Source organism: Panicum virgatum, chromosome 7K (assembly GCF_016808335.1).
Source record: "Panicum virgatum strain AP13 chromosome 7K, P.virgatum_v5, whole genome shotgun sequence".
NCBI classification, from domain to species: domain Eukaryota; kingdom Viridiplantae; phylum Streptophyta; class Magnoliopsida; order Poales; family Poaceae; genus Panicum; species Panicum virgatum.
In genome coordinates, this window is record NC_053142.1 from 42,674,367 (window position 1) to 42,696,156 (window position 21,790).

General features: G+C 50.8%; 2 protein-coding genes and 1 non-coding gene across 3 annotated transcripts; 2 read left to right on the plus strand and 1 right to left on the minus strand.

Annotated features, from left to right (window-relative positions):
- Nucleotides 1–9,119: 9,119 nt before the first annotated feature.
- LOC120641429 (mechanosensitive ion channel protein 6-like) lies at nt 9,120–12,581 on the minus strand. Its single transcript, XM_039917566.1, has 5 exons — nt 10,708–12,581; nt 10,498–10,621; nt 10,125–10,418; nt 9,819–10,021; nt 9,120–9,694 (listed from the first exon to the last, which is right to left on the minus strand). Exons 1-5 carry the CDS (start codon nt 12,579–12,581, stop codon nt 9,409–9,411), a joined length of 2,781 nt encoding a protein of 926 aa, XP_039773500.1. The 3' UTR covers nt 9,120–9,408.
- A 3,131-nt stretch (nt 12,582–15,712) lies between these two features.
- Nucleotides 15,713–17,504, plus strand: LOC120641433 (putative cis-zeatin O-glucosyltransferase). The gene is made up of 2 exons (XM_039917573.1): nt 15,713–17,147; nt 17,348–17,504. Exons 1-2 carry the CDS (start codon nt 15,754–15,756, stop codon nt 17,367–17,369), a joined length of 1,416 nt encoding a protein of 471 aa, XP_039773507.1. The 5' UTR covers nt 15,713–15,753; the 3' UTR covers nt 17,370–17,504.
- A 1,021-nt stretch (nt 17,505–18,525) lies between these two features.
- On the plus strand, nt 18,526–18,664 carry LOC120643239. The gene has a single exon (XR_005662926.1). It is a non-coding gene; the product is annotated as a small nucleolar RNA Z247 (small nucleolar RNA).
- The last annotated feature ends 3,126 nt before the right edge of the window (nt 18,665–21,790 follow it).

Sequence of the window (21,790 nt, forward strand, 5' to 3'; positions counted from 1 at the left end):
AGGCTTATTTCCCGGGGCATTGTGGCGCGGTTTTTTCTTTTTTATATTTAAAAAAAATTAAAATTTCAAAAATATATGTCCGTTTTGAAATATTTCAAAAATATACCCTGGTCGCCCTCCTATAGGGCGACAGGCCCAAAGTGTAATTTTTTTCTTCAAATTTGCAACGAAGTCCCTGGAGAAAAAAAAAAGGCCCTGCCGCCCCCCAACGGGCGACAGGGGCCTGTCGCCCGGCCCACGGGCGACCGCCGCTGGCCCAGCCCACGGGCGCGGTAGCGCAGCAGGGGGCCTGTCGCCCCCCGCGCAGGCGACAGGGGGGCCTGTCGCCCCCCCCCCCCGGGCGACCGGGGTACCTCCCCCTATAAAAGGTCCAGCCCTCCCCTTCCCTCCTCATTTGAGCCCGAAAATTCCACCAAAAATCCAGAAAAAAGAGAGGAGTGAGGAGAAGGAAAGCAGCGAAGCCCTGCCGGATTCAGCACTTGTGATCTGCAGGTTAGTACATTTAGTTTATATATTGTTAGATTTAAGTACTACGTATTTAAATATGAGTAATTTAAGTAGGGGTGAGTAATTTAATTTAATTAGTGCTATAGTAGATCCATTTAAGTAGGAGTTCAATGATACTTTAGTTTGTAGTTACGTAGTAGTAAATTAGTTTAGAAAATTAGTTCTACGCATTTATTATTACAATTGCAGTACTATTAGAGATGTGTTTATAAATTAATTATGATTTAGAATAGAATTTGGCATATGCAGTATAGAATTTGAGTGTCATCACGTATTTATGAATACTTATACGTTGTAGTTGAATTTCATACTTAGTTTTTACGGATTATTGAATAAGGTAGTGAAGTAAAGAGTATAACTCGATAAGTATTATGTGATATACAGATATGTCGAGCAAGATGCAGTTTCAAGTATTTTATGGTGAATATAATGTTATGTATGGGCCAAATGGAGTAGATCTTTCTGCCTTTAAGCGCACATCTAGCGGCATAGATAAACCTCTGGAAAGGAGTTTTGGTTCCATATGTAAGTGGTTGCAGCGTGGGTTCCATGTTGATCCGTTGACACATGTGATCACTGTCCAGTCTCTTGTTAATTGGGAGGTAGAAAGTGAATTATGGGAATTAATGATGATACACAGCACTGATGACTGGCAGAAGTACATGCAAGCAGCTCTAGAGCGTGGGTGGCCTCTGGCCATTCTTGTTCAAATTCAGGAGAAGACACAAAATGAAATCCAACATTGTGCAGATCAAGGAACTCCAAGTATTCGAAGAGAGACCAATTATGTTGAGCAAGATGAGTCAGAAGAGACAGAGAACCAAAACATGGGACCACAGGGCCTTGCTGATGAGGGAGAAAGGATACATAGCATTGTGGACGAGATGGAGGCAGAAGACCAAACCGCAACAGAGATGGAAGAATATGAGGACTCATCTGATGACGAGCAGTACTCATTGCCAAAAGAGTGGAAAGAGCATGATTTTGGCAGTCATGTCGCAGAAGATGTACGAAATCAGGAGTGGGAGTACAGAGGGAATGAGGTAGTGCAAGGTGCAACATATCCAAACATTGAAGCCGTAAAAGATGCTGTGAGACTATGAGCAATCTCATTGAAACGAGAATTCAGAGTCGTAAAGTCTGGCAGTAAAGAATATGAGGTAAAGTGTGTGAATGCTGGATGTCCATGGCGAGTACATGCATTCAAGGGAAAATGGAAGTCAAACTGGAAATGTTCCATTGTCACAGAGCACACTTGTTTGCTGTCAGAAGTTCTTCCCTCGCATCGCAATATATCATGCGACTTTGTTGCAAAGCAAATGTATGGGTTTATTATGGACAACCTAAATTATGAGCCAAAAATGATTGTTCGACACATTGAGCAGACTTACCAGTACACCATCAGTTATTTGAAGGCATGGCGGGCTAAACAAAGGGTGTTCGAGATGCGGTTCGGCACATACGAGGCATCATATGATAACCTACCTCGTATGTTATCTCAGGTTGCTGCTAGAAATCCTGGAAGCTTTTATGACACATACCTTGTACCAGCCGTGACTAGGGGACAAAGAATTATGCAACGAGCCTTCTTTTGCATAGGTGCTTGTGTTAGAGCATTTCAGTTTTGTCTTCCGGTGATCTGCATTGATGGCACATTTTTGACTGGAAGGTATAAAGGTCAGATACTCACTGCAATCGGTGTAGATTGCAACAACCAAATTGTTCCGCTCGCATTTGCATTTGTTGAGAATGAGAACATAGACAGTTGGTATTGGTTCCTTGAACGAGTGAAGATTCATGTTGTTGCTGCACGTCCAGATGTGTGCCTTATTAGTGATAGGCATGCAGGTATCCTGCAATCAATACTGAAATTGCAACGTGGAACTGCGACAACGCCTCCATTATGGCTTGATGTCCAAAACAGGTGGTGCATTAGGCATATGGGTGCAAACTTCTATGAACACTTCAAGAACAAGGATTTTAAGAACCTGTTTAAGAGGTTGTGCACCCAAAATCAATAGAGAAAATTCAATGCATTATGCCATTATGGCAGATGCTTGATCAGTTGACTGCAGAGCTAGTGAAGGTAAGGGCATCAGGAGCAGCCACGAGTCAGGCTGCAGAGGCTAGGGATTCAATTGAGAAGCCATTTTCACACTGGATTCGAGGTGCACCTAAGGAGAAATGGTCATTCCTTTATGATACCAACGGAATACGGTATGGTATTCAGACAACGAACCATGCAGAGTGTTTCAATATGGTTATGCGTTCTTGTCGTGCATTTCCACTTGTGGGGATTGTTGAGTTCATCATGTATGGGTGCATGAAGTATTTCAGATAGCGTTACACGGCTGCAAGCATAAACATCAGCAACCCCCTAATTCAGTTTTGCAAAAGAGTGACACAATATATGCAAGAGAAGATTGAAAATGCCAAACTGCACCGCGTCATATCCACAGGTACAATGGAGCATAGATTTGAGGTTCTATGCAAGGATAGAAGTGGTCGTGGTATCCGTAGAGATAGGGTGGTACAGGAGAGTTTGATTACAGTTGATGGCAAAGCCTTCTGCTCCTGCATGAAGCCTAAGTTATTGCATATGCCATGCTCCCATCTCATTGCGGCATGTGCAGAGTCTGCGTTACAGCCAGGACTATTTGTTTCACCGTACTTCAGCAAGGAAGCAGCTGTATCCACATGGGGACATGAGGTATACGGGATTGGAATTGTGGGGGCCTTTCACTCAGGATAATGAGAATAAGATGTTTATTCCTGATCCAGCCACTAAGAAAGGCAAAGGCCGCCGTCAGACACGTCGTATTCGGAATGGTATGGACGAGTCGGAAGCAAGCAAGGCACAAAAGCGTTGCAGCCAATGTGGAGCATTGGGTCACAACTACAAGAAGTGTCCTCAGAATGCACTTCACGATGCTGCTGACGTCGGTCCTTCCGGAAATCCCAGAGATGGAGCACCTCCTACGTTCAGACGAGCATCGGCGCGAATTGCTCGTGGAAGGCATTCGGTGTCATGATCCACAATTGTATTTCATTATTTGTAATATGTAGTAATGAAATATGGCAGGTATGTAATGAAGTATTATTGTATTTATGTGTCCAGTTTGTATGAAATATATATTTACCTATGTGTTCTCATATATTTTTGAATGCAGGTATGGAGATGGACTCCTTGCTAGACCCAGTGATCAACTCGAGCCATAGGTCTTACTTTGCAGCTGTTGAGCACCGAGCCCTAGAGGTGCTACGTCCTCGTCCACCCGGCGAGGCGATCTCTATACACCACGATTGGTGTGACCGGTATGTAATGAAATATTATTGTTTATCACTTATGTATTCGCCGGTATTCCTTTGTTTCGATATTTTTTGTTTTTTTGCAGGTTACGTGAGGCCGGCCTACTGACTCTGAGCCGTCTTGTCGAGGTCGGGCCTATTCAGCTCGACCGATCCCTCCTGACGGCGCTCGTTGACAGATGGAGGCCGGAGACACACACGTTCCACCTCCCGTGTGGGGAGATGACTCCTACGCTGCAGGACGTGGCCTACCTCCTCGGCCTCCCTATCGTCGGGGAGGCTGTAGGGCCGCGTGTGGTGGCGGCCTCATGGAAGGATGAGCTGGAGGCCCGTTTTGCCCTGGTTGACCGTGTGGAAGAAGCAGGTCCGATCAACCCGCACCCGCGAGTAGCAGGTCCTTCGAAGACCTGGTTCCTACAGTTTACAGTACGTATTCATTCCATATATAAATTTAATTGTTACAATTCACATGTTCCATTGATAGTTGAAACCATTAATCTTAATTGTTTATGCAGCCTGCCCTGTTGGCTGCGGATGCCGACGAGTACAGTGTGACCAGATCGCTGGAGGCGTACCTACTTTGGTTGTTTGGTTACATCATGTTCAACAACACTCATGGCAACTCGGTCGATAGGATTCTCCTTCCGTATGCACGGGAGATTGCGGATGGGGACGAGGACGTACCGCCCTACAGTTGGGGTGAGGCGGTACTTGCATCCACTTACTGTGGACTCTGTGACGGCTGCATGAAGACACAAGGGAACGCTATCCTGTCAGGGTGCCCACTACTGCTACAGCTTTGGTCGTACGAGAGGCCAGCCGTTGGTCGGCCCTTTGTCAGCCACGAGCCTTACCACGGGGGCATGTACGGCGACGAGGAGGACGAGAGGCCCACTATGGGAACTATCTGGATCTGGCGTCAGGTACGATCGCAACAAATCTAATTTTGTTATTCATTGTTACATGATGTATTAGCGCACTTTTAATTTTACTTATTCGGAATGCAGAGGTCCTGGGCACATGCGCGGGTTAGACGCGCATATCCTGAGTTTGTTTCGGAGCTCGACATGCTGACGCCCGAGGACGTTGTCTGGGAGCCTTACAGCCCAGAGGCTGTGGCTACCCATGCACTAGCAGGCCTGTCTTCGCACTGCTCCGCGAATGCGAGCCTGTGGCTTACTTCCGCCGTCCTGGTTTATGACATCACGGTTGAGGCATATTGCCCCTGGAGAGTCAGGAGACAGTTTGGGCAGCGCCAGGAGTTTCCGGTGCCCACCGCGTTGGAGCGTGTCAGTCGCCAGGACCACATGTAATTATGAATGAACTTGGCTCATACATTCGTGTCGAATCTAACGATTCTTCGTGGTCAACTTTGTAGGTTGTCAAGGAGTGGCTTGCCGTGCTCTGATGATTGGCTCACCAAGATCCAGCCGTGGGTGGACCAATGGGAATAGGCAGACGAGCTCTTGGTCCATCCAACAGGACCACACACAGACAGCTCCTTTAGGGCTTACCTCACCTAGTTCTTACCCCGGACTCGGGCTCGTCTGGTTTTTGTTGACACTCACCCGCAGCCACACCAGGCGAGGCCTCAGGATGGCTATGGCCGGCACCACGTGGAGGCACTAGCTGGCGCGGTGAGTCTCTTGATCATATTTGCATATATATATATATATATATATATATATATATATATATATATATATATATATATATATATATATATATATATATATATATATATAATCATATTCATAAGATAATTCATGTGTTTGTAACTGTACTTTTACTTAATTGATGCAGCTTCGCCTTTGCAACATGATGGAGACGGACTGCTCGACTTACTTGACGAGGGTACGTGCCGGATCCCCAATGACCCAGTTTGAGCAGACAGAGGCATGGTCGAGGCAGCGTGATCAGTTGCGTCAGGTAGTGCACAACTTCGGAAGCCGTGTGCAGTACGAAGACAGCCACGGGTCGTCTCAGGCCTCGTCGTCGTTCCCGTGTCCGTCGACCATGCACGGGCCGATGTCGCAGTTCTTCCCAAGTGCAGGTAACGTACATATCTCTTTAAAATTGCATCAAGTGTTTCTACATATTTACTAATATCACATACAGGATACGATCCAGCTACTGCGTTCGGCCATACTGGAATGTTTAGAGGGACAGCACCAGTTGGCGGACCGTATCCAGGGATGGTACCGAGGCCACAGATACCGGCCTACACAGGTTAGTTTATGTTTCGTATTTCGGTTTCTACATGGCATGACAAAATATACGAGCGTACGCTAACATCCACATTTTTTGCGTAGGATTCTACCCCGATGCGGGCGCCGGACCTTCTTCTTCCTCCTTTCGACCAGATAACGAGACCTTCACCTTAGACGACTTCGACAGCTTGAGTCCAGAAGAGCCTGCCGCGCAAGGTGACCCCGATGTCTTGGGGTATTCACAGCTAGGAGGAGCACCACTTAGGATCTCTCAGCAGCAGACACCGCAGCCCCTTGCGCGTCCTGAGCGACAGGTGAGGTCTCCGGATGTTCTCACCTACTCCGAGGGACATGTCCGTGCCCAGCAGAGGGCTAAGAGGGTCCGACGCCCTAGGGGTGGTTAGATGTATCTGATGTTTATTTGTAATGAGATAGCTGTGGACCGCTTATTTGTATCCGATGTTTATGATTGTGGTAGGTTACTTGTCATTTGTTTCTATAGATATTATTGATGTGAACTTATTATGTTTGTGGGTTCCATAATGCTCGTGAAATAAGGCAAGTTCTTGCGATTTTTTCCCGTGATTTAATGAAGGACAAGTTACGTGCGGTAGGAGTTAGCGGCCGAGATCTTGCCGATGATGATGACGAATACACGCTCGAATAGCTCAAAATAGGTCCCTGGAAAAAAAAATAGGCCCTGTCGCCCCCCCCCCCCCAACGGGCGACAGGCCCCTGTCGCCCTAGGGGTGGGCGACAGGTCCCTGTCGCCCGTTGGGGGGGCGACAGGGCTTTTTTTTCTCCAGGGACTTTGTTGCAAATTTGAAGAAAAAAAATTACATTTTGGGCCTGTCGCCCTATGGGAGGGCGACCGGGGTATATTTTTGAAATATTTCAAAACAGACATATATTTTTGAAATTTTAATTTTTTTAAATATAAAAAAGAAAAAACTGCCATTGTGGCAAGTTTTTTCTCCTGGGCCGTCTCAAAGTTCTCCTCCTTTCCTCTCGAAGTCTTGATACCCCAAGAAGGAGAAAAAAAAAGACTACACAACAATCGAGTGATTTTTTGTTGATTCACTCAAATTTTTTACCAATGAAATCTTGCCACGTAGTCGTATTCCAGGAAGGAAATTTGGGTGATGAGAAAAACTAATTTCAGTTAATTTTAAGAACTATAGAAGCAACATGAAAAATCAACTGAAAAGTAAACTACCGTCACACATCTCTGCTCTGCCGCAAAATCAACGGCACCTACGTTGTATTCCTAACTTTGACTGCAACTCACCGTCGCTCACGAGTCATGTGAGCAAGTATAATGGGTCCAATTGAACCGTCGAATACCAGCACCACGTTAGCATCAATCCGACTTGGAGGAGGGAGAAACGCAGAGCGGGTGGCTCACGGCTCGCTCGCTCCAAGCGGCAGACCCGAGACAGAATCGGCCGTTCCTAGCCCGTTGTCAGCGATTCTGCTAGCGATTTCTCCTTCTCTCCAATCAAATGGTATCTACATGCCCGCATTATGTGCCTGCTCTTAAATGCAATGATCTTCTTAGCCAACTCTACTATACGGGCTGACGGTATTGAAGGCTCTACGTGACGTGGCTGTTACATTCCGCTTCCGCCTGGCTAAACCATTAGCCATGCTCTGACCATGGCATCGTGGGCCTTGATGGTGCTGACTTAAGTGCCGAGTATCTCGAGACCAAATAGAAAAGTCCAAATACGGCATCGTGTCTAGGGTGGATTGAGCGCCTCCCAGCCCTACTAACCACACACATTCGAGATCGCACAGTACAAAATAAATACAATAGCGGGCCAACTTGACAAAAACGAAGGCAAAACAGCCAATGAACACTATCATCAATGGAACAGAAAAATCTACTGACGAGGCTAAAAGGGAATTACTCGAGCAATGATTAGGAATTCCGAAAAAAGATATCCAACACAAGCCTAAATCCTTTTTTTTTAACAACACAAGTTTTAAATCCTGGCACGTTCCCCCCCCCCCCCCCCCCCCCTCTGTTTGTTGCGCCCACGACGCACCGCCTGGTACCACCAGATCGAGAACCCCGCATGGACGCGCTCCGCCGGCGCCTGCTTTGCTGCTTCGGCGCGCGCTGTCGCCGGGGGCGGCCTCGGCAACGCCATGGCGGCCGCGGCGGCGGTGGTAGGGACGACGACGGCGACGCCACGAAGAAGTGCTTCCTACGACGCGCCGGCCGGTTCGGTCCCAGCGCAGGCGTCGAGCGGCTCGAGACGCCGAGGCCTTGCCGTCGCCGGTGGCCGCGGCCGCGCGGAATGAACCGCGTCTTCGCGCGGTCGCCGCCGCCCTGCGGAACGGCGGCCAGGGCTGCCGTCGAGCCGAGGCCTGCCGCCACGGACGCCGCCACCGCGGCGACGGCCGCGCAGGCGGTGGACGGCGGAGCTGGCGACCGGGAGCTTTTCGTCGAGCACGCCGCGGCCGCCACCATCCAGGCCCACTTCCGCGGCCACCTGGTACGCACGCGACGCCACAACCGATCTGCGTAAACTTCAGGCTCTGAACTCTGAAGCCCGTTTCGATTCATCGCCAGGCGAGGAAGGCGTTCCGCGCCCTGAGGAGCCTGGTGAAGCTGCAGGCGTTGGCGCGGGGCGCGTACGTGCGGCGACAGGCCAGCGTCGCCATCCGGTGCATGAAGGTGCTCGTCAGGCTGCAGGTGCGCGTTCGCTCGCGGCAGCTGCTGCTCCTGGACTGACTGACTGACGCGGCCAAGGTAGCAGCAAGTGACAGCATCGCCGATCTGGTTGCTGCCAGGTTTGTTTCAGTGCATGACGCCCGGGTGACAGGATTTGTACTGCCTCCATGTGTGAATGCAAACGCCAAGCCTTCTCACACTTTAGTCCAGAGAATGCAAGTCCCATTCAAAATAAAGATTGTTTCGAGATTTTGGATGATATGCTGTAATGTATGAATTCATAAATTCCTTCTGCTCTATATGTCAATTGAAATTTTGAAATATTCCCTCAAAAAAAATGAAATTTTGAAATAGACGCAGTATTGTGCCCGTTTGTTAAGAAGACAAATAATTCAGAACTTCGATCTTTTAGATGAGCTAAATAATCACATTTATTCTGTAGCACAAGCTGTTTAAGAACTTACCAACAAAGTACGCACAAAAGTACGGAGCAAAAACGCGATAACTACAAGAAAACACTAGTGATGGCTGCAAGGACAGCTAGACCTGTTGCCTCTCGTCAGCAGGCTGTCACAGCTCAAAGCACGTACTCAAGGGAACTCTCAACTCAGGATTCAGGCAAAAGTTACTCTACCTCTCTCTAGCAACTTCATTCAGAGCACAATCTCATAGCAAGGCTGAAGGCATCCGTGCATCAAGATCTCAATAGCTAAACGTCCATGTCGACGGCATCCTGGCGGACTGGATGGTTGGCGCGTTCCGGACGTTGATGTCGAGCGGCAGCATCCGGTACTCGATCTCGAGGTCCTTCAGGATCTTGATCATCTCCTGCAGCAGGAGCTCTCTCCGCTCGAACCTCATCCCCATGTCGTGGAAGTTGATCGTGTGGCGGCACCAGATGGAGACCTTGAGCTTGTTGGTGTCGTCCACGTCGCGCAGGACGACCATCGAGCCGGGGTACCAATGTTCCTTCTTGTTGTCAAGGTAACTGAGTTGTTTTTTTTTCAGAAAAAATGGTTGAGTAACCTTGATCAAGAAGCTAGTCAAAGAGCATAAAAAGCTATATAATCTTTGAAAACAGTAACAACTGAGGCTAAGGCATCAGTGCTTACTGCATTAGTCTCTCCTTCATGAGAGTCAGTTTCTCCACTGGTGTTGCGACATGAACAGCGAAGTCGACAGCGTCTCCCATGTCAGGGCTCCTGTAGTAATTCATGATCGGCAGTTGGGCCAGCTGACTGTTTGGATAATACACCTTGAGGTTGTCGTATCGGAGGAAGATCGTCGTCATGATGTTCATCTCCTCCACAACCACCTGACGCACAATTTAACAGCAGTTTGTGACCAAGTCAGCTGGTGCGAAGCAAAATTGTTCAGTACGGAGTATAGATGGAGCACCAACAAGGAGCATCTGTTACCTGCATTCCATCAACCTCGCATCGATCGCCGACATCGAAAGGATGCATCACGAACAAGAACACGATCGCCTCGAAGATGGTCCTGAGAGTGTTGCCGAACATGAAGACCGCCACGAGAAGCTGCGAGCTCAGCAGGACGAAGAACTTTGACGTTGCGATCCCTAGGATAAGAAGCCAGAGGGCGAGCACGATCAACGCGACCACGACGTTGGCCATTTGGTGGAGCTTGTTCACTGCGGTCTTGGTGTCGTTGAGCGTCAGGGCAAGTGCCTTGCGCTCTCTGAACGCGTTTACCTACAGAATCCACACGACAGCGAGGGTCAGCACCTGCTGAGATGGATGATAGGAGGAGAAGCCGTGTCAAGATCATTACCACCCAGTTCTTGAGCGACCTCTTGCTGACCCTGTTCTGCTCCTGCGCTCCTTCGAAAAGATCCATCGCTTTCAAAGCTTCTTCCTGCCTCATGAAGCGCATCAGATCTGACAGGTATATGTGCCTGCAATGGGTTCAAATTCAGAAATGTATGTACTGGGAATTAACTTCTGCAAAGATGTAGTACTCCGTACTACTAGCACAACTCACTTGGATCCAGGCTTGGCGACGTTCTGGAAGATCCTCTTGGCCGCAACCTTGGCCTCATACTCGCTGTGTATCTCCGTGGCCAGCTCGTCCTCGCCCGTCGCGTGCTTGAGCTGCTCGTCCATGGTTGTCAGCGCCCCGTACCGGACGATCTTCATGAGCCTCTTCATGCTCCACGCGGAGATGTTCTTCTGGCTGAGCCGGTGGAGCTGGTCGATCGTTATGCCATCGTCCAGGTGCCGCTCCGTTTTCTGCCTCTGCAGCTGCTTGCTGGTCCCTCCCCCTCGCCTGGACGCGGCCGTGGTGAGGCGCCCGCTCTTGGGCGCGGCGGGCCCGGGCTTGCTCGGCATGGCCGTGGCCTCGAGCTCGCTGGGGATGGCCGCCCCCGCGCTCTGGAGCCTCTGCACCTCGGCCATCATGCGGCTCTCGTCCACCAGCGGCGGGCCGGAGAGCGTCTCGATGACGTACTGGTTGAAGAGCGCCTCCTGGATCCGGTCGAAGTAGGTGGAGACGTGGAAGGAGGACGCGAGCACCTTGAGCAGCAGCGTCTTGACGAGGCGGATGACCGTGGCGACGAGCAGGCAGCAGAGTACCTTGGTGACGTAGGGCAGCACCGGCGTGCGCGTCTCCCGCTTGGCGTCCTTGTCGAAGAGCAGGTGCCAGGACACGAGCGCGATGCCCAGCCAGAGCACGTTGCGCACGGCGCGGCGCACGCCGTAGACGAAGTAGAGCACCTTCTTCCGCAGCAGGAAGTTGCGCTCCACGAAGAAGACGGCGATGCGGATCACCCAGCCGGAGACGAGGCGGCCGCAGATGAGCACGAACACCAGGAGCTCCCACTTCCAGAGGTGGAGCCCCGAGAGCTTCTTCCGGGACAGGCTGGGTATGGTGATGCTGCAGATGAGCGCGGCCACGATGACCACCAGGCTCACCCACTCCATGATAAGGAGGCAGTCCATGGTGTCGCGCTTCAGGTCCGAGGTCATGCCCTCGTCCACGAACGGGTCGTCGTCCTCGTCGTCGAAGCCGCCGGACTTGCCGATGAGCCCCGACTTGCCGATGAGCCCCGACCGGAGCTGCCCGGACTTGGGCGGCAGCCCCTTGGAAACGAACGACTTGCGGGGGTCCGGCTCGCCGGCGGGGGCGCTCGACGGCGGTGGGGGGTCCATTAGCCGGGAGCGCGTCTTGCTGCGCGCCAGCAGGGAGGCGGTGGACGTCGACGTGCAGCGCAGCACCTCGGCGGTGTCCGCGTCGGTGCCGCTCTGGTTCCGGTTGTCGACGCCGTCGTAGGAGGAGGACGACGCCGACGACGTCGACGGGGAGAAGCGCTTGTGGGGGTTCTGGAACGAGACGCGCAGCTCCCTGGAGGCGCTGACGGAGGTGGGCGCGCGCGGCGGCCTCCTCATCTCGTCCACGTCGAAGTCGGGGTCGATCGACACCTCGCCGCCGGCCGCCGCTTGCTTCCGGAGGAAGCTGCCGATGAGGCGGGTGGGCGGGTCCTCGCTGGACTCCCCCGGCGACTGCGGCGGGCGGTTCTTGAAGCTGAACGAGTCGCCGGAGCGGGACGCGTCGCCCCCGACGCTGGGTGAGGTCGAGGCGCTCGACCCCGCCGACAGCATGCTGACCGCGGCGGCGCCGGCCCGCGGCGTGCTGACCGCGGAGTTGTGCCCGGACGCGCTGCCGGCCGCGCGGAGGGAGACCGGCGAGTTCGGCTCGGCGTCGATCTTGACGACGACCTCCCGGCGGTCGCCGTCGCTGCGCTGCTGGCCGCCGCGGTCCTTGTCGTGGTCGTGGTCGAAGTCGAAGGAGCCCGACTTGGACCTGGGCGAGGCGTTGGACCCGACCGACCGGAGGCTGCCCTTCCGCTGCTGATCCATGGCTGGGGCGGAAGCGCGCGCGGCACCCCCACGGCAATCCAATCCGATCAGCCGCTACGAATTCGAACGGGGGGGCTCGGCTCGGAACGCGGGGCGGCGGGCAGCAGGCATGCCTGGACGCTCATGCATGCGCGCCGCGGGGGCGGGGGCGGGGGAGTTGGTGGTTGGCTGGTTGGTTGGTGCTCGCGCTGCAAGCCGAGGGGCCTCGATCACGGCGGGACACGCACGCATGCACCTGCGGCGAGCGCGCTGTCCCGGCCGCGATGGGGGGCGGGCGAGCAAAAGGCAGAGGCTCCTGGCTCGCCGGGGAGCGCGGCGGGCAGCGGGCGGTGCGTCTGCTTGGCGAGCGGGTGCGCGACGCGCGTCTACGGGAGCGCCGGGGAGCCCCGCGCGGGGGAGTATATACCCGCCGCGGGCGCGGCGGGGCATGCAGCCGGGGCCGTGGCTGGCGAGCATGCAGGCGCGGTGCTCCCCGCAACCGCCGGCGGGCGAAGTTTTAGTTGGGGCTGAGCGATCCTGGTGCTGAGCTCCGCTCCGGTGGGCTACCACGCCAGTGGCTATTTTTGGGCGCGCGCGGCTGAGGCGCGTCCTTGTCCCTCACGTGCGGTCGGTTGGTTCGACCGTTGGTCGCTGGCGTCACTGCCGTGCAGCTGCCATCGCCTTTGCTCCGGCGATCCTCCGGATGCCCGTTGCCTTTGATGCATCCATCTCATGCGACGTCGCTTGTCCCGTGAAGCTTGCTACTTTTGTACTCACCACATGGCTGTTTGTTTTGACACGCCTCAAATTGAGTATGAGCAAGTGTGGATATGATTGTTCACAGTGATCATCCGAAGTCAACAGCCATGGCTTTTGGGTTAGGGGTGGAGGTTGCAGCCTATGGGTGCGCTCTACATGCGATTTTTTTTCATATGTCGCCGACCTTTATGTTTACTTCCAACGGTTGCTAGAGTACTTGGCAGTGGCGGATGGATTCGAATGTCAGATTTTTTGTCATTTTTCTTCGATTATGGACAAATAAAATATAGAATTTACTATGTAAATTCATAGCCTTGTATTTAACATTGATCTTGTAAAGATTTATAAAAACTAAACCTCAAATTTATCATATATATTCTCAAATAATAGATATAAAAATTCGAATACGGATCGGATACGGATACGAATCTTTTTTCACCTTTTTAATTGTAGGGAGCAAATAATACATAAAAAAATTTATACAAAATTTTATTCTTATGTGTAATAATATGCTTGATAATATAAAAAAAGATTATCATAAAATTTTAAGCATATCTATTTTAAAATATCAAATTTGTTCTAAGAATTCGGATGTTTAGATCCATCCTTAGGAGCTACAGTGATGCCTGGGTATTCCCGGGAATAGCCAACTTTTTTGAGAAAAAATCAAGTATACTTCAAGTTTATGCACATATGTGTACATATAAAGTTGGGCCTCTTTGTTTGTTTTTTGTGTTAAATGTAGCCCAGCGATCCACCAACCAGCCCAACAACATAACTGGCCCATAAATGGCTGCACAGCCCACCGGCCCAGCAGCCTAGCAGACCCCAACATCTCTCTCTCTATCTCGGAACGCACGCACGGAGGTGCCTCGACAATTCTCCCTCTCCTTGCCGCTTTCCCTGCTGCTCTGCTGCTCCCCAATCCCCCAAATCCCTAAATCGCAAGATTGAAATCCCCCAAAATCAAGAACAAGAGCTAGCAGATCCACCCTACCAGCAAGCCGAGCGCGCTCGCGGGGAAGCTGGGAGGCCGGCCGCCGCTACTTGGTTCGATGATCCGCTCTCAGCACAATGAGTTAAGGTCGGGCAAAACTATAACGTGCTAACTACTTCGGAAAATTACATAGCCTAACAACAAGAACTCGACCGACGATTCTCATGAGGTGCGCCTTGGGACGTCCTCCATACCAGTTCTTTCAAGACAAAGAAGATGAGACTCAGGATTATTGGAATCCTAAATACATTGTATCAATCATTCCAACGCTCGGGGGCTTAACTAGTGAAGCCTGATGAAACTAAGAAAACTGGCTTTGTATGGTTTGTAGATCATTTTAGCATTGGCTTATAAAACGGCTTCATGTGCTACAGTATCTCGATTTGTGTAAAATAAGTGAAGCTGAAATTAAAATAAGCTACCAAACGGCCCTAAGCTAAGATCAGTGAGCAGAAGCAGATCGAGCAAGGTCACGCAAAATATGTTAAAACCTGAAAACCCCAGTTGATGCGGTAGTAACTAAATTTAACTAAATTTTGGGAACTGTCAGTGTAAGTTTTTTTTTCCTCCCAATAATTTTTAGCAAGATCCTAAAACTAGTTTTTAAGAGTCTACTCTCTCCATCCTTAAAAGAATGAAACTTTTACTTCTCAGAAGTCAAACAGTTTTAAGTTTGATTAAATTTATATAAAAATACTAACATGTATATCGCCAAATAGATTTATTATAAAAATATATTACGTAATTAATCTAAAAGCATCTCCAAAAATTTGCCATATTCTACTTGGCTCCCAAAACTATTTGCCAAGTAAAAAAACAGTTCCTCTCCAATAGTTTGCTATTTCGGACTTGCCAAAATGAAAAAAAGGCAATAGGCAGCATGCAAGCAGGGAGAAGACTTTATTTTCAGAGTCAGTACACAGCATGCAAGCAGGGAGAGGATTTGCCATGCCCTTTGCCAAGTTGCCAAATATGCGCAATAATACTTATTTTGTAACCCACGTGTTATTTTACACTCTAGTTGTAGCTACACCTAACTAATTATTGAATAAATTTTCAGTAATAACTACCGCACACGATTACTAAACATTATTCGGATCAGTCGGGTCAGTAATGTGGTTCTGTAATTCGGCAAGTCTGCTCCATAATTTCGGATCAGTCGGGTCAGTAATTTGATTGTTGAGTGTAAAATAAACTACACCTAAGATGTAGGGTAGTATTACTGTATTTTGTAATATAAATATTAGTACTTTCTCCTTTTATATAAGTTAATCAAACTTAAAATTATTTGTCAGCTGCTCCTGAACGTAGGGTTGCGCTCTTTATGAAAGTCAACGCGGGAGTAGTTTTTAAACTCCTCGAGATGCTCCTCTGACCACGCCATTCTGTCCTGCAGCGCCAGAAATCACGGGGAACAGAAAGCAAGCCACCCACCTCATGGAGTCGCCGGTCGCCGTCGCCGTCGTCCCGTTCCCCGCGCAGGGCCACCTCAACCAGCTGCTGCACCTGTCGCTGCACCTCGCCTCGCGGGGACTGCCCGTGCACTTCGCGGCGCCCGCGGAGCACGTCCGGCAGGCCAAGGCGCGCCTCCACGGCTGGGGCGCCGGCGCCCTCCGCGGCATCGAGTTCCACGAGCTCGCCATCTCCGAGTACGAATCCCCGCCCCCCGACCCCGCCGCGGACTCGCCCTACCCCTCCCACCTCCTGCCTCTGTTCGAGGCGTTCGTCGCCGACGCGCCCGCCGCGGTCGCGGCCCTCCTCCGCGGGATCTCCGCCTCCCACCGCCGCGTCGTCGTCCTCTACGACGTCATGACCGCCTTCGCCGCGGAGGAGGCCGCGCGGCTGCCCAACGGCGAGGGCTTCGCGTTCCACTGCACCGCCGCGTCGATCCTCGCCAGCGGGTTGGATTTGGATGGAGGGCTCCAGCTGCGGATGCGCGATGCGCACGGCTTCGACGACATCCCACCTCATGGCTTCGTGCCCGGCAAGCACCTGGAGTTCATCTTCAAGCAGGCCAGATGCCACCAAACGATCCCGTCCAGCGCCGGCGTCATCATGAACACGTCCCGCGCGCTAGAGGGTGAGTTCATCGACTTCGTGACCCAGCTGCTCGGCGCCGCCGGCAAGAAGGTCTTCTCGATTGGGCCGCTGAACCCGGTGATGGACGCGAAAGCGTCCGAGCAGGTAGCAGAGGGACATGGGTGCCTCGATTGGCTCGACAAGCAGCCGGCCGCATCCGTGCTCTACGTTTCGTTCGGCTCGGTATCCTCGCTGCGCGGCGAGCAGATCGAGGAGCTCGCGGCGGCGCTGCGCGACAGCAAGCAGCGGTTCATCTGGGTTCTGCGCGACGCCGACCGCGGCAACGTGTTTGCGGACTCCGGCGAGAGCCGGCACGCCAAGTTCATGTCCGAGTTCACCAAGCAGACGGAGGGAACAGGGCTGCTGATCACCGACTGGGCGCCGCAGCTGGAGATCCTCGCCCACCCCGCCACGGCGGCGTTCCTGAGCCACTGCGGCTGGAACTCCACCATGGAGAGCATGAGCTACGGGAAGCCCATCCTGGCGTGGCCCATGCACTCGGACCAGGCGTGGGACGCCGAGCTGGTGTGCAAGTACCTCAAGACCGGCTTCCTGGTGAGGCCATGCGAGAAGCACGCCGAGGTGATTCCGGCGGCAGCCATACGGGAGGTGATCGAGAAGATAATGGTCTCTCAGGAAGGGCTCGCGATGCGGCAGCGTGCAGTGGCGCTCGGCGAGGCTGTCCGCGCGTCCGCGGCTACGGGCGGGTCATCCCAAAAGGAGCTCGAGGACTTCATTGCTCACATCACAAGGTAAGAGCTAAGAATGCAGGAACTTTTGGTGTATCAATTTGAATTTGAATTCTATTTCTTTCATGAAAAGAAGCTGGAGAGTATTTTGTACGAGTGGTAACTAAAATCGATTGTACCAAATAATTTTGAGCTCCCCGTTTCAAACAAGCAAGTATCAGTACATTATTGCTCCTTCCTGATGGTTGTAACTCATGAATTAGTTGTAGCTTAGGCAACTTATGAGCTCTCTTATGAGCGCGCGGGGGCCGAGCTCGCCATAGCCTTTGCTCTTCTTCAACCTCCGGAGCTACCCACCATGGCTGCCACCCGGAGCTCTCTAGCGGCCAGCGCGAGGGAGCGGCGGCCGGTGTGGCCCACCCTTACCATGAGGGAGCGGCAGCCGGCGCGGGGCCGCGCGCCGGTGCTGCAGCTCGGTTGGCGGCCGGCGGGGCTCGCTCCATGGCGGGGGAATGATGGCCGGAGCAGAACTAGCAGGGGGAGACAGAGAGAGCTTGAGGCTCGGAGAGAGGGAGCGCGGGGCCCCCCGCCGGCGCTCGAGCCCGCACCGCGGCCGTGCTGTCCGGCGCGGCTCGCCTCCTTGGCAAGGGAGCGGCAGGCGGAGCACCTCTTGCACGGGAAGAGGAGCGGATGGATGTGTGTGTGAGAGAGACGGTGGATTGAGAGTCCTTTACTTATACTTAGTTGCAGTTGTTGTAGTCTTGTTGTAACAGATCTCTTGTAAATTAGTTTGGCCGATCTAATTTCTAGAGCTCTATATATTGTAACTCTCTTGTGCATTGCACGTTAAGTTAACACGTATATGCTAGCACCCTGAGTTTAGGGGCAGCGCTTCTCCCACGCGCGCGCCTCTGATTTCTTTCATGGTAATCAGAGCCTAGATTGCATCTAGCTTTCTTCCATGGCGTCCAGCTCCAATGTTGCCAATCCTCTGTTCGGTGTCCAGATCACAGAGAAGCTGAACAAGGCCAACTACGCGCTATGGCAGGCGCAGGTGCTCACCACGATCCGTGGTGCACGCTTGGAAGGCTATATCACCGGCAAGACCGGCGCTCCCGAGGCTGAGGTTGATGAAAAAGGTCCCGACGGCAAGACCGTCAAGGTACCAAATCCTGCCTATGAGGAGTGGTTTGCTCGAGACCAACAGGTTCTCGGGTTCCTCTTCACGTCCGTCACGAAGGACGTCCTCTCCCAGATCATTGCTGCGAAGACGGCGGCACAAGCATGGAGCGCGGTGGAAAACATGTTCACCGCACAAACACGCGCTCGTTCAATGAATGTGCGCCTTGCGCTGACGACCACCAAGAAGGGCTCCATGACCATTGCTGAATATTTCGGGAAGATGAAGTCCCTCAGCGATGAGATGGCGGCTGCAGGCAAGCCGCTGGATGAAGAAGAAATTGTCGCCAACATTCTCAACGGATTGGACTCTGAATACAATCCCGTGGTGTCTGCTCTAGTAACTAGATTGGAGCCGATCTCAGTAGCTGAAGCATATGCACAACTTCTAAGCTTTGAGACTCGATTGGAAATTCAAGATGGATCGGGCTCCTCTGCAAACAACGTGAACAGAGGAGGCCGTGGCGCTCAAGGTTCAAGTCGTGGCCGTGGTAACTCAGGTAATCGCGGTCGTGGCTATGGACGAGGACGTGGAAACTCCAACAATCAGCAGCGTTCCAATCAGCGTTCACAGGGAGGCAACTCCAACAACAGTCGGCCTCTCTGTCAGGTATGCTTCAAAAAGGGACATCTTGCTACTGACTGTTGGCATCGTTTTGATGAGAATTATGTACCGGATGAGCGCCTGGTTGCTGCGGCCACCAACACATACACAGTTGACACCAACTGGTATACAGATTCGGGAGCTACTGATCATGTAACTAGTGATCTTGAGAAGCTCTCAATTCGCGAGAAGTACAAAGGAAATGATCAGATAAACACGGCAAGTGGTTCAGGTATGGAGATTAGTCATATTGGTCATGCTATTGTTCCAACTCATACTCGCAATTTACATCTAAACAATATCCTTCATGTTCCAACAGCTGCTAAAAATCTTGTCTCTGTTCATCGCCTAGCTAAAGATAATTCAGCTTTTCTTGAATTTCATCCTGATTATTTTTTGATCAAGGATCTGGCCACGAAGAACACGATTCTTAGAGGAAGATGCCACAAAGGACTTTATCCTCTCCCTTCAGCACCCCCAACAAAGCAAGCTTTTGGAGCTGTCAAGCCCTCCTTCGATCGATGGCATAGTCGCCTAGGCCATCCATCTTTTCCTATTGTTAGTCGGATTGTTAATAGCAATAGTTTACCTTGCTCTAGTGAGTCAAATAAAGAGTCAGTCTGTGATGCATGTCAAAAGGCTAAAATTCATCAGTTACCTTACTCCAAATCTCTCAATCGTTCCAGTCATCCTTTGGAGCTTATTTATTCTGATGTGTGGGGTCCCGCTCTCACCTCGGTTGGGGGAGAAATATTATGTCAGTTTTATAGATGATTTCAGTAAATTCACATGGATTTACCTCCTTAAGTTCAAATCTGAAGTTTTCCAAAAATTCCATGAATTTCAAAATATGGTTGAGAGATTATTTGATCGAAAAATTATTGCAATGCAGACAGACTGGGGTGGAGAATATCATAAGCTTCATTCTTTCTTTGATCGAGTTGGGATCTCGCATCGAGTTTCATGTCCTCATACTCATCAGCAAAATGGCTCAGCTGAGCGTAAGCATCGCCATATTGTAGAGGTGGGCCTAGCCCTTCTTGCTCATGCTTCCATGCCACTAAAATTCTGGGATGAAGCCTTTCTAGCTGCCACATATCTCATCAATCGAGTTCCTAGCAAAGTTATTAATTTTGAAAGTCCCTTGGAGCGTCTCTTCAAACAAAAACCAGATTACACGTCCCTTCGAGTTTTTGGGTGTGCTTGTTGGCCGAATCTGCGACCTTACAATAAACACAAACTCGAGTTCAGATCAAAACGATGTGCCTTCCTTGGGTACAGTAATCTCCATAAAGGCTTCAAGTGCCTTGACGTAGCTACGGGACGTGTGTATGTTTCTAGGGATGTTATTTTTGACGAAACAATTTTTCCTTTCTCTACACTTCATCCAAATGCAGGAGCTCGCCTTCAGTCCGAGATAACCCTCCTCCCCTCCCATCTTTTCTCTCCTACTGTTGGGATGGAACATATAGCTGACCATGTGACTAACCCTCCTAATTATGCTGATGATTTGTGTGAAAATCCTGATGAAAACAGCAGTCCTGGAGCATCAGAAACTGGCGCAGATGATCACCACAGCATCGACACGGAGCACCAAGATGATCCGACTCCGTTAGCAGGAGGTGACTCCAGCACTGATCACGATATTCCTTTGCCCCGGGATCTAGGACTGCCGGCCGCAGACCTGTCGTGTCAATTCCCGCCTACCACGTCGTCAGCAGCTCTACGTTCGCAGCAATCTGCTCCCTCCAGGCCTGGCGAGGTTGCGATTGAGGGGGAGCAGCGTATGCAGGAGGACACGCGGGGCACCTCAATGTCTGTACCAGAATCAATGTTTTCACTAGACGAGGGACCTTCTGCTCCAGCAGCATGCACACGTCCTAGAAGCCATGCATGATACTATTAAATATGGGTTCCTTACTTCTTCTGGTGAACCGCAAAATTTAGAAGAAGCCATGCATGATAGGAATTGGAAAGCAGCTATGGATTCTGAATATTTGGCGCTAATGAAGAATAAGACTTGGCATCTAGTTCCACCAAAGAAAGGCATAAATATAATTGATTGTAAATGGGTATATAAAGTCAAAAGAAAATAAGATGGTAGTCTTGACAGATACAAGGCTAGGTTGGTCGCCAAAGGTTTTAAACAAAGGTATGGAATAGATTATGAAGATACCTTTAGTCCTGTCATTAAAGCAACTACCATTAGAATTATCTTGTCAATTGCTATTTCTCGAGGGTGGAGTTTACGACAGCTAGATGTGCAAAATGCTTTTCTCCATGGTTTTCTAGAAGAAGAAGTCTACATGAGGCAGCCTCCAGGATTTGAGAGTCAGTCTCTTCCTAATTATATTTGCAAGTTAGACAAAGCTTTGTATGGCTTAAAGCAGGCACCGAGGGCTTGGTATTCACGGTTGAGTACCAAATTACATGAGCTTGGATTCAAATCTTCAAAAGCCGACACGTCTTTGTTCTACTACAACAAGGGGACAGTTACGATGTTCGTACTTATTTATGTTGATGATATTATTGTTGCTAGCTCTACACGGGATGCAACATCAGCACTGCTACAAGATTTGAATAAAGAATTTGCCTTGAAGGACCTTGGTGATCTGAATTATTTCCTTGGAATAGAGGTAAACAAGGTAAATAATGGTATCTTGCTAACTCAGGAGAAATATGCAAATGATGTTTTGAGACGTGTTGGCATGTTGAATTGTAAACCGGTGAATACGCCACTATCTACTTCTGAAAAATTATCTGCAGATCAAGGTTCTCCACTTGGTCCGAGTGATGCTACAAATTATAGAAGTGTCGTTGGAGCATTGCAATATTTGACACTAACTAGACCCGATATTTCTTACTCAGTGAACAAAGTTTGTCAATTTTTGCATGCTCCAACTACTCTTCATTGGGCAGCAGT